Source organism: Haematobia irritans, chromosome 5, assembly GCF_050003625.1.
Source record: "Haematobia irritans isolate KBUSLIRL chromosome 5, ASM5000362v1, whole genome shotgun sequence".
Classification (NCBI taxonomy): Eukaryota; Metazoa; Arthropoda; class Insecta; order Diptera; family Muscidae; genus Haematobia; species Haematobia irritans.
In genome coordinates, this window is record NC_134401.1 from 151,039,510 (window position 1) to 151,059,124 (window position 19,615).

Below are 19,615 nucleotides of genomic sequence, written 5' to 3' on the forward strand. Positions count from 1 at the left end.
AGGGTTTTTGTAATCAAAGTCTAGGTCGCAGTTTTAGTCCAATCGACTTCAAATTTGGCACAAGTATGTGTATTGGCTCAAAATAGAACCCTATTGATTGTGGAAGAAATCGGTTCAGATTTAGATATAGCTCCCAAATATATCTTTCGCTCGATATGGACTAATACGGTCCCAGAAGCCAGAGTTTTACCCCAATTTGGTTGAAATTTTGCACAGGGAGTAGAATTAGCATTGTAGCTATGCGTGCCAAATTTGGTTGAAATCGGTTCAGATTTAGATATAGCTCCCATATATATCGTTCGCCCGATTTACACTCATATGACCACAGAGGCCAATTTTTAACTCCGATTTAGTTGAAATTTTGCACAGGGAGTACAATTAGCATTGTAGCTATGCGGTTGAAATCGGTTCAGATTTAGATATATCTCTCATATATAGCTTTCGCCCGATTTACACTCATATGACCACAGAGGCCAATTTTTAACTCCGATTTTGTTGAAATTTTGCACAGGGAGTAGAATTACCATTGTTGCTTGCTATGCGTGCCTAATTTGGTTGAAATCGGTTCAGATTTAGATATAGCTCCCATATATAGCTTTCGCCCGATTTACACTCATATGACCACAGATGGCAATTTTCAACTCCGATTTAGTTGAAATTTTGCACAGGGAGTAGAATTAGCATTGTTGCTATGCGTGCCAAATTTGGTTGAAATCGGTTCAGATTTAGATATAGCTCCTATATATATCGTTCGCCCGATTTACACTCATATGACCACAGAGGCCAATTTTTAACCCCGATTTAGTTGAAATTTTGCACAGGGAGTAGAATTAGCATTATAGCTATGCGTGCCAAATTTAGTTGAAATCGGTTCAGATTTAGATATAGCTCCCATATATATGTTTTTCTGATTTCGACAAAAATGGTCAAAATACCAACATTTTCCTTGTAAAATCGCCACTGCTTAGTCGGAAAGTTGTAAAAATGACTCTAATTTTCCTAAACGCGATAAATCATAAATAAACTTTTGCGAAGTTTCCTTAAAATTGCTTCAGATTTAAATGTTTCCCATATTTTTTTACCAACATTGTGTTCCACCCTAGTGCATTAGCCGACTTAAATTTTGAGTCTATAGATTTTGTAGAAGTCTATCAAATTCTGTCCAGATCGAGTGATATTTAAATGTATGTATTTGGGACAAAGCTTTATATATGGCCCCCCAACACATTTGACGGATGTGATATGGTATCGAAAATGTAGATCTACAAAGTGGTGCAGGGTATAATATAGTCGGCCCCGCCCGACTTTAGACTTTCCTTACTTGTTATTACTGATTTAGTTTTCACTTTAGCGATGTTAGCGTCTAAACTCGTCATTTTTTCACGATTACTTTTCTTTAATAATCCATTTTAAGGAATACAAACTTTGTGAAAATTTGCTTTGGGCTTTTCCCCATCAAGTTATAATAAAATTTGCAACAAATACGTATAATTTCATGCCGTTTTCTTACTGATTTATTTTTCACTTTAGCGATTTTAGCGACTAAACTCGAACTTAATACTCACCTTAAAGGTGCACAAAAAAAAAAATTTTCTGATTCAATCACCAAATTAATTGATCCAATTAATTTTTTAATTGAAATGTCTTCAATCACGAAAATGATAGTATCAATCACAGTTTTAATTGGGCATAGAAAAAATTCTTGATTAAAAAATTAATTGATTTTTTCAGCAAATTTCAATTAATTTTTTAATTGATTCAATTAAAAATTTAATTGATGTTGATTGCAAAACTCAATTAATTTATTAATTAAAAAAGGTAACTATTTTTAATTACTTTCTGAATTGGCTTAGAGTTTTTATTTGGATTAACAAATGATTGTTTGAAATACAATTTAATTAGTCTTCCGAATTAGATTAAAAAGTTAATTGTATCAATTAATTTTTTAATTACAAATTTTAAAATTTTCAATCATTGACTTAATTAACTTAATGTTTCTATCATGATTAAAAAGTTAATTGTATCAATTAATTTATTAATTGAAAAAATTTTCAACTTCAATTAACTTTTTAATTGGAAATATTTTGGTGATATTTTTTTCTGTGTGAGTATTAAGTTCGAGTTTAGGCGCTAAAATCGCCATTTTTTCACGATTACTTTTCTCAAATAATCCACTAAAAAGAATATAAACTTTGGGAAATGTTGCTTTGGGATATTCCCCATCAAGTCTTAAAAAAATTTTCATCAAAGAGGTAAAATTCCATACTGTTTTTACTGATTTAATTTCGGTTTTAGCGGCTAAACACGAACTTAATACTCACCTTAATAAAATTGTTTATTAAAGTGCCGGTTTTTATGGAAAATAATTAGCTATGCTAATGCTATTTATATATAAAAGCGATTTTGCCTTTGTTCATACCCAAAGAAGGAATATGATCGCCTCAAACATGTTTCATGACCATAATATTATTTTTGGATGGTGAACATGTAACATATTTGTCGTTTTATTTTTTTTATGTTTACAATTTATGTATCTGATTTCAGCAAGCATGGTTATGTTTGGTGGGTATAATAAATATCTTAGGGGTATAGCTGATCTATTGTAACATAAAGGGCCGGTTTCTCATAGTCCTGATAAAGTAGGTGATAACTAACAAGTACTTTAATTTATCGTTAGTTTAAACTGCATGTTAACTAATATGGATTTCTCATACTCATTCAAAAGTTAAGTATAAAAATGTGGCAACGATTTGCGAAATATGGCAATATTACAACTCCATCATCTGTTTTATGAATTTGTGAAGTATAAACAATGAACCAACAAAAAAGAAAGCGTGGGAAAAATTTCACTTCAACAGAAGAAACATTACTCATAGAGCTCGTTGAAGAAAATAAAGCCGTGCTAGAGAACAAGAAGTCGGATGCCGTCACATGGAAACAGAAAGCGGATGCTTGGGAAAAGCTTTCTCAACAGTTTTCCAGTCAAACAGGAGAAATTCGTCCATGGAAGGCTCTCCGAGACAAGTATGAAAATTTAAAAAGGCAAACAAAAGTGGAGCTCGCCGCCGAAAAAAGGGAAACATACCGAACCGGAGGAGGAGTTCGCGCAAATTCGTCTGTATCAGCGATATCAGAAAAAATTTCTGGAATGATTGGTCAATCGGGCACAGGGCTATATAACCCTTTTGACAATGATGGTAAGTAAATATGTTGAGTATGAATATTCTAAAATCTACCTAATTGGAACACTTGTGATTGTGAGTTGTTTATATGAGGAGATTTTTTATTAATGACCTTTTCCTGTATATAACGAAAGCGAATAAAATCTTAAGCCACTTGAAAATGCACATTTTTGATAATCGATGATTCTCATACAAACGAAACAAACATTCAAACATTCGAAAATACAAAAAAAAAAATAATTTAGTGATTTTCTTACAACCGCGTTTTTGTACAATATACAGGAACAGGGCGTAAATGACATTAATTACATTTCTTTGCGCAATTTTCAATATGGTCTTTTCTATTTCAGAAAACAATAACGAATCTATGTACAATGAAGAAACGTCGGAAGTTGTTGAGTGCTATTTGGAAGAGGTAATAAACAATTATATTAAAATATATTACTGTTTTTCACGCATGTATATGAATCTATAGGAAAATTCCAATGATGTATACGATGAGGTAGAGTATGTCGAAGACGCTGCACCTAAGTGGAACCCCATGGTACTTAAAGAAAAAGTTTCGAAAAAACTTCAATCAACTAAAACCCCGCGAAGAAAGCCTACGATGGAAGAAGAAAAGATAAAGCTAATTCAAATACAACAGCAATTTTATGAAAATGAAAATTTGAGAGCTGACGAGAAGCATCAGTATGAACTACAATCAATTCAATACAAAAATGAACTACTTCAGTTGGAAATTGAAGAAAAAAAACGTCGCCTCACAATGTAATTTTTACTAAGTATTTTTCCCAATATTATTTAGTTTGTAAGTATAACAACACTATGACGCAAAATTCCACTTTTTGTCTCCAAACAAAAAAATCACTTATACCAGTGGAAAGTACACGATGAGAGGAGAAAAGTAATTTGTGGATTTTGCCAGATTGGTTGCCGTTTGTCTTTTTTCCAATTTTCATATGGCCATAGCTCAAAAGATGCTGTCAATTCATTTTTGACGTATTCAGCAAAGTTGAAGCTCTTGACTCGGCCAATAAAAATATAAAATATAAATTCAAAATCTCAAAATTGTCGATAAAATTACCACTTTTATCACCGATTTTTTCAGTTTATAAGATTAACATTTTCTAACTTAATATATCCAGCACTTTTGTTGGCCAAGTCAAGAGCTTCAACTATTATGAATACCTCAAAAATGAATTCAAAGCATTTTTCCAGCTATGGTCATACGAAAATTGGAAACAGTGCTCAAAATCGAAGTTGGCGACAAAACTTGAGATGCTCATAAAAGACGAACGGCAACCGATCTAGCAAAATCCAGACATCCTCTCATCGAGTACTTTCGGCTGGGATAAGTGATTTTTTGTTTGGATTTTTTGTGTTGCACTGTGTAATCAAACCAAAACTTTGATTCAATTTAAAATTGAAGAAAAAATGTTAAGTTTTTATTAAACGTTTATTCATACTAATGATAGATTTTTAAGTTTTTGTTAAAGGCTGAAATATGTACAATAAAAAATTGAAGAACAAATGTTAAGTTTTTGTAAACGTTTATTCATACTAATGATAGATTTTTAAGTTTTTGTTAAAGGCTGAAATATGTACAATATTAGTTTAAAACTATACAAATTTGCAAATAAAAAGTACCTTCCGAAATAGCTGGAAATCAATGTTGTTCTAGCATAAGCATTCCTGTTATTTGTTATTTCGAATGATGATTCATCTTCATTCCAGGTCTCGACAGGCAAGGGTAAGTGTTCTTCGGGAGGGTCGGCCTCTTTCTGTACTATAGCAATGTTGTGTAACACTGCGCACGCAATAATCACGCTCATTGTGGTGCTTAATTTTAACCTCAGACCCATAGATAGTACTGGAAATCGACGTTTCCAAACTCCAAAGCTTCTTTCAACAACATTTCTTGTCCTTATTTGTGACTCATTGTACAATTTTTCGCTTTCCGTTATGGGATTCTGTACAGGAGTCATCATGTAGTTTGATACCTTGTATCCACTATCGCCTAAAATATAGCAGTTTCGAAACTCTTCGTTGTCCAATCTAAATTTAATTTTGCTGTTATTGAATATATTGCTATCGTGAGATGATCCTGGCCATCGAGCGACAATGTCTTCAAACATTAGATTGGCATTACAAATCGCCTGTACATTAAGAGAGAAGTATCCCTTTCTATTTCTAAAAATTTCTGCATCGTCGCCGCCCGGAGATTGTATACGTATGTGTGTACAGTCAATTGCTCCAATTACTTTTGGAAATTTTGCAATTTTATAAAAGTCTGCTATTGTTTGTTGCAATGTATCATGTTCAAATTTAATGTATTCTTTCGACAAGGATGCGATGGCACTGGACACTTCTTTCACACATCGACTGGCTGTTGGTATGCTTACTCCACAAAAATCTCCAACGGTTATAAGAAAACTTCCACTTGCATAGAAGCGAAGGGCCAGTAAAAGTTTGAGATCAGGCGTAATTGCGTGATTCCTAGGAAAAGTATAATGAAACTATGGGAGCAAGAACTTTGGTATTTTATCTTACCTGCCAGTAGCAGACTTTAACTGATTTTTGATTTTAATGAGGATGTAAAAAAAGGTTTTTTTCGATATTCTAAATCTCTTCATAAACTCTTTATCATCCATTTCAGAAATGTAATTTGGTCTACATTTATAAAGTCTCGCAGAATGCACACGTGGTTCGGCATCATCCATTATATTTTCCATAGAAAAAATATCAAAAATTCTTTTATTCATGCCAAACACTACACTCGTTATTAATTAAGAAATTGTTATCAAAAACCGCGGTAAACAAATTTAAACTGCTGATCAGACAGATCATATGTTTGTATTTATCGGGTCGATAAGTTACTAACCGGAGCCCATCTTCCGGTTAGTGACTTATAGGCAGGATTAGTACTAAGCATACATTCAGAAAAACAAATGTCATTAACAAGAGGAATATCGATCCGATAAAATATAACCGCCGTATGAGAAACCGGCCCAAAGATTGTCAATTATGGTAATCAGTTGCCCATTGTTAAGTTTTGCAAACTATGTTCTATTGTTAGTGAGTGATACTATTATTGTATTTATTGAAAACGAGTAATTCATACGTTTGATATAATACGGCAGAAACTTCACTTTCATATGAAGAATTTGTTTTTACTTTTAACTTAAGGCCAAATTTATAAAACAATAAAACAAAACTAAACACTAGCTTTTGAACTACAAATATAAATTTTAAAAATTTAAAACGGAATGCAAGACATTTCTAAATGAATCCAAACGTCTGAGGACTGATAGTATTCAGGATGCTTTTGATGAATAATTTCAGAAAGCGGGTTATATTTAAACAGCTTTCCTGCCCAAAAAGCGATATATCGTAGAGATTATACGAAATATATCAATAGCTTAATTTACAATTAATTGTTAGGAATCAATTACTTTTCTACATTGACGAAGCTTGTTTCCATGGCATGAAATAACTTTTTTTATACTCTTCACCATAGGATGGGGGTATATTAACTTTGACATTCAGTTTGTAACACATCGAAGACCCCATAAAGTATATATATTCTGGGTAGTGGTGAAATTCTGAGTCGATCTGAGCATGTCCGTCCGTCCGTCCGTCTGTTGAAATCACGCTAACTTCCGAACGAAACAAGCTATCGACTTGAAACTTTGCACAAGTAGTTGTTATTGATGTAGGTCGGATGGTGTTGCAAATGGGCCATATCGATCCACTTTTACGTCTAGCCCCCATATAAACGGACCCCCAAATTTGGCTTGCGATTGCTCTAAGAGAAGCAAATTTCATCCGATCCGGCTGAAATTTGGTACATGGTCTTAGCATATGATCTCTAACAACCATGCAAAAATTGGTCCACATCGTTCCATAATTACATATAGCCCCCATATAAACCGATCCCCCGATTTGGCTTGCGGATCCTCTAAGAGAAGCAAATTTCATCCGATCCGGCTGAAATTTGGTACATGGTATTAGTATATGGTCTCTAACAACCATGCAAAAATTGGTCCACATCGGTCAATAATTATATATAGCCCCCATATAAACCGATCGCCCGATTTGACCTCCGGAGCCTCTTGGAAGACCAAAATTCATCTGATTCAGGTGAAATTTGGTACGTGATGTTAGTATATGGTATCCAACAACCATGCAGGAATTGGTTCATATATATATCTAAATCTATATCTAAATCTGAACCGATTTCAACCAAATTTGGCACACATAGCTACAATGCTAATTCTACTCCCTGTGCAAAATTTCAATTAAATCGGAGTAAAAAATTGTCCACTGTGGTCATATGAGTGTAAATCGGGCGAACGATATATATGGGAGCCATATCTAAATCTGAACCGATTTCAATAAAATTTGGCACACTTGACTACACTGCAAAATTTCAACCAAACTGGAGTAAAACTCTGGCTTCTGGGACCGTATTAGTCCATATCGGGCGAAAGATATATATGGGAGCTATATCTAAATCTGAACCGATTTCAATAAAATTTGACACACCATGCAGGAATTGGTTCATATCAGTCCATAATTATATATAGTCCCCATATAAACCGATCCCCAGATTTGACCTCCGGATCCCCTTGGAAGAGCAAAATTCATCCGATCTGGTTGAAATTTGGTACGTGGTGGTAGTATATATATGAATATCATAATATTTAACAACCATGCCAAAAGTGGTCCATATCAGTCCATAATCATATATAGCCCCCATATAAACCAATCCCCAGATTTGGTTTTGGAGCCTCTTGGAGGAGCAAATTTCATCCGAGTCAGTTGAAATTTGGTACATTGTGCTAGTATGTGGCCGTACATAACCATGCCTAACTAGGTCCATATCGGTCTATAGTTATATATATCCCTCAGATAAATCGATCCCCAATCACACAAAAATTGGTGCATATCAAGTTCATAATTCTATATAGCCCCGATATAAGCGACCCCCATATTTAAATTCTGGCTCTCTACGTACCGTGCAAAAGTCCATGTCGTGTTCAAATCGGTGTTTACATGACATCGCGATTTATTAGCGTGACTCTGCGCAGCTGATGATATTTCTTCTACAATAGGCTTCACTTGTAAATCTCTGTGAAGATCATTGTTTATAAATGATTCATTTGAATTTGTATAATTTTGGCTCGAATATGCATAAACAATTTCCAATTTGTTTACATACAACTGTTTTTGGGTGTGCATTGTCATTCCAATAATGGATATGCCCCAAGTGTTTACAAAGATGTCGCAAGATTTTGAAAACAAATCATGAATTCATTTGTTACTTCTTAACAAATGATGCATACATTCTAAGCACATCCAAGCAGATTTGCAATATGTAGGTGAGTTAAATGCAAATTTATAAAAAAAATATATTTGGTTAAAAACATAAGATATTACTTCCTACAGATTAGACGATATATAGTAATACACTGAAAAAAAAAAAAAAACATTGACATAACAAATGGTTAAAATTTCAAGGGCCGTATTGATTTTGAATAAAATACAAACTATTTAGGAAATTATTGTAATTTTATTTTATTATGATATATTGGTATTACTCAATTATGTATGGAACAAAATATCGGTCAAATGGGCGCCGCGACCTCGATGGCACACATTCATCCGATGGTCCAAATTTTCGATGATGCTGAGGCATAATGGAGGTTCTATGCCGTTAATGTGCCGAATTATCTCATCCTTTAGCTCTTGAATTGTTGCTGGCTTATCGACGTACACCTTTTCTTTCAAATAACCCCAAAGAAAAAAGTCCAACCAAATCACATGATCTTGGCGGCCAATTGACATCGCCACTACGTGAGATAACACGGCCATTGAATTTGTTGCGCAAAAGAGCCATTGTTTCGTTAGCTGTGTGGCAAGTGGCACCGTCCTGCTGAAACCACATATCGTCCACATCCATATCTTCCAATTCGGGCCATAAAAAATTTGTTATCATCTCACGATAGCGAACACCATTCACAGTAACTGCCTGACCGGCCTTATTTTGGGGAAAAAATACGGCCCGATGATGCCGCCAGCCCATAAACCGCACCAAACAGTCACTCTTTGTGGGTGCATTGGTTTTTCGACAATCATTCTTGGATTCTCATTCGCCCAAATGCGGCAATTCTGTTTATTGACGAATCCACTGAGGTGAAAATGTGCCTCCTCACTGAAGATGATTTTCTTCGAAAATTGATCATCCACTGTTGCCATTTCTTGGAACCATTTAACACGTTGTTGGATTGTGTATCTCTCCATGGTTCTAATTGAGTAAGTCTGAAATAGAGAAATGTCAAATAAAATTCGGAAAAAAACTTGGCGTTTAGGTATGGTTCACATTCAACTTCGGCCCTTACAATTTAACCACCCTTTATAATAACTACTTTATAGGCAACAAAATGTGAATTAAGGACAAATAACTTTCATATAAATATATTCGTTTTAGATTGCAGCAAATTTTCCGTTTAAGAAAAAATCTTTCTTACAGAATACAAAGTCTTCCATTTCGGAAAACACATTTCCGACATGCGATAAATATTCCATTCAGAAAATTTTCGATTTAAAAAAAATGTCTACTTATTTTTTCTACACGCAAAAAATAATTCTTTCCTCCCAAACGAAATTTTAGAGAAACAAAGATCGTTTCTCGTTTGCTTTTCACTGTAAGGAAGTTTATTTGGAAGAAAAGTATATACATTTATGTGATGAACGTTTATTCTTCAGCAGGATGTAAAAACAATTTGAAAAACACTAACTCAAAAAAATCTTTTCTGGCTAATTGCATTATCCCACACATCTTTCTCACTTCCACGAGTTTTTTTTAGTTCTTAGCAACTTTTTCAGTAATATAAACAATATAGAAGAAATTATTCGATTTTATAAATTATACCTTTCGCCTGGACGGAGAATCGAACCGGGGACTATACAATTCATAAGCCAACACACTATCCACCGGGCTACGTAGCTGTTATTGTCATCAACAGTCAAACAGGTATATTTATATAGCATAGTTTTCGGCGCGCACGAGCCATTATTTAACAGAAACATTTATTTAGTTGGGCTCCGTGGAACAATGGTTAGTACATCCGCCTTATATACCAAGGGTCGTGGGTTCGATACCTGCTTCGACCGAACACCAAAAAGTTTTTTTTTACATACACAGAAAAAAAGTAGCTCGTAATTTATAACAAATTTTGAACTTCAATTTAGTTAAGCGCATTTCTACCCAGATAGTTAAAATGTCAAAAATTTTATGAAAATTTCGTATAAATTATTATTTTTAACTATTTTGCAGTTCACGCGACTCTTCAAAGTTAGTTAAAAATTTTACTTAAAGTAGTGTACTCTGATATAGTTCGAAATTACATTTTGTAAGTTTTTCGTGCCAGTAACGAAATTTTTACTTACACGTAGTACAAAATTTGTATACCCTCCACCATAGGATGGGGGTATATTAACTTTGTCATTCCGTTTGTAACACATCGAAATATTGCTCTAAGACCCCATAAAGTATATATATTCTGGGTCGTGGTGAAATTCTGAGTCGAGCTGAGTATGTCCGTCTGTTGAAATCACGCTAACTTCCGAACGAAACAAGCTATCGACTTGAAACTTTGCACAAGTAGTGGTCATTGATGTAGGTCGGATGGTATTGCAAATGGGCCATATCGGTCCACTTTTACGTGTAGCCCCCATATAAACGGACCCCCAAATTTGGCTTGCGGGGACTCTAAGAGAAGTAAATTTCATCCGATCCGGCTGAAATTGGGTACATGGTGTCAGCATATGATCTCTAACAACCATGCAAAAATTGGTCCACATCGGTCCATAATTATATATACCCCCATATAAACCGATCCCTCGATTTGGCTTGCGGAGCCTCTAAGAGAAGCAAATTTCATCCGATCCGGCTGAAATTTGGTACAAGGTTTTGGTATGTGGTCTCTAATGACCATGCAAAAAATGGTCCATATCGGTCCATAATTATATATAGCCCCCATATCAAACGATCACCAGATTTGACCTCCGGAGCCTCTTGGAAGACCAAAATTCATCTGATTCAGTTGAAATTTGGAACGTGGTGTTAATATATGACCTCAAACACCCATGCAAGAATTGGTCGAAATCGGTCCATAATTATACATAGCCCCCATATAAACCGATCCCCAGATTTGACCTCCGGAGCCCCTTGAAGAGCAAAATTCATCCGATTCGGTTGAAATTTGGTACGTGATGTTAGTATATGTTATCCAACAACCATGCAGGAATTGGTTCATATCAGTCCATAATTATATATAACCCCCATATAAACCGATCCCCAGATTTGACCTCCGGTGCCTTTTGGAGAAGCAAAATTCATCCGATCTGGTTGAAATTTGGTACGTGGTGGTTAGGTTAGGTTAGGTTAGGTGGCAGCCTGATGTATCAGGCTCACTTAGACTATTCAGTCCATTGTGATACCACATTGGTGAACTTCTCTCTTATCACTGAGTGATGCCCGATTCCATGTTAAGCTCAATGACAAGGGACCTCCTTTTTATAGCCGAGTCCGAACGGCGTTCCACATTGCAGTGAAACCACTTATAGAAGCTTTGAAACCCTCAGAAATGTCACCAGCATTACTGAGGTGGGATAATCCACCGCTGAAAAACTTTTTGGTGTTCGGTCGAAGCAGTAATCGAACCCACGACCTTGTGTATGCAAGGCGGGCATGCTAACCATGGCACCACGGTGGCACACGTGGTAGTAGTATATGATATTTAACAGCCATGCCAAAAGTGGTCCATATCAGTCCATAATCATATATAGCCCCCATATAAACCGATCCCGAGATTAGGTTTTGGAGCCTCTTGGAGGAGCAAATTTCATCCGAGTCAGTTGAAATTTGGTACATTGTGCTAGTATATGGCCGTTAACAACCATGTCTAACTAGATGCATATCGGTCTATAGTTATATATAGCCCTCAGATAAATCGATCCCCAATCACAAAAAATTGGTCCATATCAAGTTCATAATTGTATATAGGCCCCATATAAGCGACCCCCATATTTCAATTCTGGCTCTCTTCCACGTATCGACTAACTCACAATTTAGAAAACGATGTTAAGAAGTTTTTAGATACCACACGCTCACAAAAAATCGCTTCTGTAACATATACTCCCAAACATATTTTGCTTCAAGCATATATATTTTTGGGTATTGCCCAAACATTTATATGTTTGATCTGTTCCAATATATAATATGATTGAAAGCATATTGGTCTAAACAATATATGTTTGGGTAGTCTAAGTTCCAAACATTTTGTATTTTTGCATCCAAATTCAATAATGTTGGCTTCCAAAAAACAATATGTTATTATGTGAACATATAATATGTTTGGAAGCATTTTGCACCCAAAAATATTATATGCTTAAAAAAATTCTCCCAAACAATATTGTGCTCAAAATTTTATTTATTTATTTATATATTTACAATCATAATGAATTATGAAAATAAACAGGTAATATAGGTGCTAACAACATAGGTTTTCGACCTGAATGCTCAAAATTTTGTTTCTGCCCAATTGTATATTCCCCCACATCTTTCTCACTTCCACGAGAATTTTTTATTTCTTAGCACCTTTTTCTGTAATACAAACATTGTAGAAGAAATTATTCAATTGTATGATTTTTTTTTTATTTTAATTTTACCTTTTGCCGGACGGGGATTCGAACAGCGGACCACACAGTTTGTAAGGATCAAAGAAGTAGCTGATCAATTGCCCAAGGAAAAATAAAATGTTAATTTTGTAATAACAAGCAACAACCACCAACTTAATTCAATATCGCTCCCTGTTAAATAGCGCTCCAAGCTACTAAACACATATATGTTTATAGGCTATTTCTAAATTAATATATGTTTGCATCCAAGCATATTATATTTACAAACATTTTATGTCCCAAACATAATATGTTCTAACATATTAACATATATGTCCCAAACATGTTATGCAAGTTTATGAACATTATATGCTTGCACTCAAAAATATTGTGTTTAAAAATTTGTGTTCCAAACATATAATGTTTATAGCCAAACATATGAAAAACAGTCTTTTTCACCCGTGCACAACCAAAGTAATTCGATTGTGGATGACAATGGAAAATGGTTTTGGAAAAATGTTTGACACTAATTTTGGTCAAATATTTGCCTAGTGTGACCATAGCCTTACTCTTTTTTAACGTATTAAAAAAATTAGCCATTAAACATACGAAAAAAAAAACGGTTATAAAAATTGAATTAAAACAACTTCCTGCATAGTTAAAGTAATTAATTTCTTTGTGAGGACATTTTTGGAAGTGCATTTTAAGTTGTGCCTTTAGAACAACACCCAAATTTTTTTGCTGGGAAAAAGTGTGGAACTACTTTTAGTTGCTTTTTTATAAACGAATTGTCTAGTTATGGTGAAGTCTGATTTTTTCTGATCATTTTTATAAAATTAATTGAACCTATAACTTCAGTCTATTAATTTTTGCTAGGGGGCTATAGCCCCCCTGGACAATTTTCTAGCTACGCTAATGGATCCGATGGTTGTAGATCATCGTTAAGCGGCTGTTACATCTATGTAACGAGCGTCACACTTTCTTATGTGTTTTGGCGTTTTCTCATTTCAATTCTGTCCCAGAAGTACCTTACCGCTTCTGTAGCGAAATACACTACAAAAATTTTTCAAACACCCGAGCCTGATTGATATGGACTCAATCCGCGGTAGATCCGGGAACTTTAACGTTGGTGTCATGAAAACCGTGTTTTCCACTAATTCGCTTCATAACTTCCCGGTTTTTTATCCATATGCATTGGTGATTTTTCTGTTTGTGTGTACACTAAGTAGATCGAGGAATTTTATCCAACTCATCTGCATGTTCCGCTAAATAGAAAAGTCCATTTTGAACTTCCAAATTCGATTTTCCATATATAACTCCACAGAGAGTAGAGTAGAGTAGAGTAGAGTAGAGTGGTCGATATTTTTCGATACATTCCTGGCCACAGACAACAATATATGAATGCAAAATATGTACCATAAATCATTCACTCACCTTTGGGGCCATTATCGATTAGTGTGATAATGCGCAAATCTTGTCAACAAATCGTTAAGGAAGCACACACATTCATATTCATTTACTATCCATGGTGTCATAGTCATTTCGATTGGATGGCAAGAAACCAGTTTCTAGGTCAGATACTATTGCTCCAACACTTTTTCTCGTCTTCTTGTTTTTGTTTATATTGCAACTTTTGTTAACTCATGACAAGAATGAATGAATAGCCAGCTCAGTTACTACAAAGGAAGAAAAAAAGAAAAGAAAATCATAAGACTCACTCTCCATGGATATTGTTGACCACATACATAGTTGGCTGTTGCTTGGTCATATTAACCATTTGTTTAGTTTCTTTAACTGTTGGGTAGTCTTTTCTATTTTGATTTTCTAAACAAAATCATAGTTTTGTTTTTTATCTAGGAAGGAGCAAGTGATGAGGGCACAGTATTTCGTTTATTGATTCTTGAGTTTGAATAGATTCTTTAAATTAATCGTCATAGTTTTTTTTTTTTTAGCTGAAAATATTACCATGACTCTATGTGCCTGATCATGATTCCCTGATGATCAATAATGTTGTCGCAAACGCAAAAAAAAAACCTTTGGAAAATGTGTATCGTTTTTATTTTGTTAGAATTTTTTGAATTTCTTCGAAAATTTCAAACTTTTATCACCAAAAAAAGTTTTTGTTACAAAATTTTTTTTGCAAAAAAAAAAAATTATTTTTGTTTTAAAAACACAGTCCATATCGTTTATCTCCAGCACTGTTTTTTCTAACTTTAAGTCATTAATAAGACACATTTCGAGGTTTCACAGTAAAAATTTAGTACAGAAGTATGTAATGTGGAACGTCTTTTCGGAATTTTCAGGGCAGTTTTGGTACATATGTAAATTGCATTATTTCGAATCGGGGATTGAACTCACAAACCTTTGTAGTTTTTTTTTCGTTTCCAAAAAGAAAAACTTTTTGGTATTCGGTCGAAATAGGGATTGAACCCACGACCTTTTGTATGCAAGGCGGGCATGCTAACGATTACTCCACATTGGCCAACTAACGGTATATTTCTGTTAAATAAAATTTCTTTACATCGGTTCGTGTGCGCCCAAAACTATGACCTTTACATGTACTGCTTAATTGTATGCCATGCTTGCGCGTTGATGGCTACAGCGATAATTGTCTGTTGATGACAATGATGGCTACGTAACCCAGTGGATAGTGCGTTGGCATACAAACTGTATGGTCCGCGGTTCGAACGCGGAAGTGCGAAAGATATGAAGGAAAATGCAATTAACCCGGAAAGGAATTTTCTTTTAGTTAGTTTTCAAGAATTTGTCGTGCAAAAGAATCAATCAACAAACAAGTATGTACGGCCGTAAGTTCGGCCAGGCCGAATCTTATGTACCCTCCACCATAGGTTAGGTTAGGTTAGGTTATGTGGCAGCCCGATGTATCAGGCTGACTTAGACTATTCAGTCCATTGTGATACCACAGTGGTGAACTTCTCTCTTATCACTGAGTGCTGCCCGATTCCATGTTAAACTCAATGACAAAGGACCTCCTTTTTATAGCCGAGTCCGAACGGCGTCCCACCTTGCAGTGAAACCACTTAGAGAAGTTTTGAAACCCTCAGAAATGTCACCAGCATTACTGAGGTGGGATAATCCACCGCTGAAAAACTTTTTGGTGTTTGGTCGAAGCAGGAATCGAACCCACGACCTTGTGTATGCAAGGCGGGCATGCTAACCATTGCACCACGGTGGCTCCCTAACCTCCACCATGGATTGCGTAGAAACTTCTGCGAAAGACTGTCATCCACAATCGAATTACTTGTGTTGTGGTAATACTTACCGATGGCAAGGTATCTTAAAACTTCTTATCATCGTTTTCTAAATTGTGAGTTATACGTGGTATATATTAGACAAAAAAGTTACGTATAGGTAAGTCTACAAATTATTACGAATCGATATGGACTTTTGCACAGTACGTGGAGAGCCAGAATTGAAATATTGGGGTCGCTTATATGGGGGCTACAATTATGAACTTGATATGGACCAATTTTTGGGGATCGATTTATCTGAGGGCTGTATATAACTATAGACCGATATGGACCTAGTTAGGCATGGTTGTTAACGGCCATATACTAGCACAATGTACAAAATTTCAACTAACTCCAATGAAATTTGCTCCTCCAAGAGGCTCCAAAACCAAATCTCGGGATCGGTTTATATGGGGGCTATATATGATTATGGACTGATATGAACCAATTCCTGCCTGGTTGTTGGATACCATATACTAACATCACGTACCAAATTTCAACCGAATCGGATGACTTTTGCTCTTCCAAGGGGCTCCGGAGGTCAAATCTGGGGATCGGTTTATATATAATTATGGACCGATTTCGACCAATTTTTGCGTGGGTGTTTGACCACGTACCACGTACCAAATTTCAACTGAATCAGATGAAATTTGGTCTTCCAAGAGGCTCCGGAGGTCAAATCTGGGGATCGGTTTATATGGTTGCTATATATAATAATGGACCGACATGGACCAATTTTTGCAATGTTATTAGAGACCTTATACTAACACCATGTACCAAATTTCAGCCTGATCGGATGACATTTGCTTCGCTTAGAGGCTCCGCAAGCCAAATCGGGGGATCGGTTTATGTGGGGGCTATATATAATTATGGACCGATGTGGACCAATTTTTGCATGATTGTTAGAGATCATATACTAACACCATGTACCAAATTTCAGCCGGATTGGATGAAATTTGCTTCTCTTAGGGGCTCCGCAAGTCAAATCTGGGGTCGGTTTACATGGGGGCTATACGTAAAAGTGGACCGATATGGCCCATTTGCAATACCATCCGACCTACATCAATAATGCTGGTGACATTTCTGAGTGTTTCAAAGCATCTCTAAGTGGTTTCACTACAATGTGGAACGCCGTTCGGACTCGGCTATAAAAAGTAGGTCCCTTGTCATTGAGCTTAACATGGAATCGGGCAGCACTCAGTGATAAGAGATAAGTTCACCATGTGGTATTAAAGGGTGATTCTTTTGAGGTTAGGATTTTCATGCATTAGTATTTGACAGATCACGTGGGATTTCAGACATGGTGTCAAAGAGAAAGATGCTCAGTATGCTTTGACATTTCATCATGAATAGACTTACGATCTGCCACAACGTCGAATTTTCAGTGGATGGGCCCTAGAAAAGTTGGCAGAAAATCCGCTTTTTTATCGACAAATTTTGTTCAGCGATGAGGCTCATTTCTGGTTGAATGGCTACGTAAATAAGCAAAATTGCCGCATTTGGAGTGAAGAGCAACCAGAAGCCGTTCAAGAACTGCCCATGCATCCCGAAAAATGCACTGTTTGGTGTGGTTTGTACGCTGGTGGAATCATTGGACCGTATTTTCTCAAAGATGCTGTTGGACGCAACGTTACGGTGAATGGCGATCGCTATCGTTCGATGCTAACAAACTTTTTGTTGCCAAAAATGGAAGAACTGAACTTGGTTGACATGTGGTTTCAACAAGATGGCGCTACATGCCACACAGCTCGCGATTCTATGGCCATTTTGAAGGAAAACTTCGGAGAACAATTCATCTCAAGAAATGGACCGGTAAGTTGGCCACCAAGATCATGCGATTTGACGCCTTTAGACTATTTTTTGTGGGGCTACGTCAAGTCTAAAGTCTACAGAAATAAGCCAGCAACTATTCCAGCTTTGGAAGACAACATTTCCGAAGAAATTCGGGCTATTCCGGCCGAAATGCTCGAAAAAGTTGCCCAAAATTGGACTTTCCGAATGGACCACCTAAGACGCAGCCGCGGTCAACATTTAAATGAAATTATCTTCAAAAAGTAAATGTCATGGACCAATCTAACGTTTCAAATAAAGAACCGATGAGATTTTGCAAATTTTATGCGTTTTTAAAAAAAAAAAAGTTATCAAGCTCTTAACAAATCACCCTTTACAATGGACTGAATAGTCTAAGTGAGCCTGATACATCGGGCTGCTACCTAACCTAACCTACATCAATAACAACTACTTGTGCCAAGTTTCAAGTCGATAGCTTGTTTCGTTCGGAAGTTAGCGTGATTTCAACAGACAGACGGACGAACATGCTTAGATCGACTTAGAATTTCACCACGACCCAGAATATATATACTTCATGGGGTCTTAGAGCAATATTTCGATGTGTTACAAACGGAATGACAAAGTTAATATACCCCCATTCTATGGTGGAGGGTATTAAAATATATACATTTACGATATTTGTTTGTCTAAAATTTCGTTTGGGAGGAAAGAATTATTATTTTGCGTGTACTTCTGTAATTCCATAGGCATGTTATTGGTTGGTATTTCCCGCCGCTGCTTTCAGTATACTCCCTTTTTCGTAAATACATGGGTGACTCCTCCAATATGAGAGGTGATATCATCCACTATTCGCCGTAAGGTCTTCCGAGGAACCTCAGCACGAGGAAGTTCCCCTTGATTACGCAGCTCTTTATTTGGTCGTTTCTATCTGCCTGATGGCCTTAAGGTACCTTGTCAGATGTTTAAGGTGCTTGAATCCTTCATAAAACGGTTCCCAATGGAATCTGGTTGGAAGATAGCAACACACACACTTCTCAACATCAATATTCCTCTTTTGTAATGATGGTTTGGTATCTGGGGCGATCTAGCCGTACCTCAATAGTTCCACAGCACTTTTATTATACGGATAACCCCGTCCCAGCAAAAAATGAAGCACTATTTCAGCAGGATTGTAAGGGAGAGAGGCAGTAGCAACTGCTTACAAAACAACCGAATCAGCGCTGATTTTTGTGGACGATGTCCCGATTTAGAGCTGCTTCTACATAGCGCTGATATAATCGCTCATTTTAATGGAAATATTGCTAAGAAGTGATATATAATCTTGAGTATAGCATTGTTGGTGTGAAGGAAAACAGCACTACCTTTCATGCATCTCTACTGCATGAATTGGTTGCAATAATGTAAACGAATGATCATAAACGTTATTGCTGTCGATTCATGCAGTGTGGATGCACTGCCTACTTTATTGTATACCAAAAAGCGCAACTAAACTCTTACTGCTGAAGTATTTTTGCTGGGGCATTATTTTCATCTCCCTTCCGACCAATACACTCAGGATATTACTCTTCCTATTATATATTGGGTTGACACCAACACTGTGAAAAATGATTTTATGCACAATTTGCCGAAGGGTCTTCACACAAGACTATAATATTAGATTGACTCCAACCCTGTGAGAAATGATTTCATCCACTATTTGCCGTAGGA

General features: G+C 36.0%; 1 protein-coding gene across 1 annotated transcript; it reads left to right on the forward strand.

The window, feature by feature from the left end:
* The first annotated feature begins 2,617 nt into the window (after window positions 1-2,617).
* Window positions 2,618-4,868, forward strand: LOC142240870 (myb/SANT-like DNA-binding domain-containing protein 3). The gene is made up of 3 exons (XM_075312619.1): window positions 2,618-3,197; window positions 3,533-3,597; window positions 3,658-4,868. Exons 1-3 carry the CDS (start codon window positions 2,813-2,815, stop codon window positions 3,952-3,954), a joined length of 747 nt encoding a protein of 248 aa, XP_075168734.1. The 5' UTR covers window positions 2,618-2,812; the 3' UTR covers window positions 3,955-4,868.
* The last annotated feature ends 14,747 nt before the right edge of the window (window positions 4,869-19,615 follow it).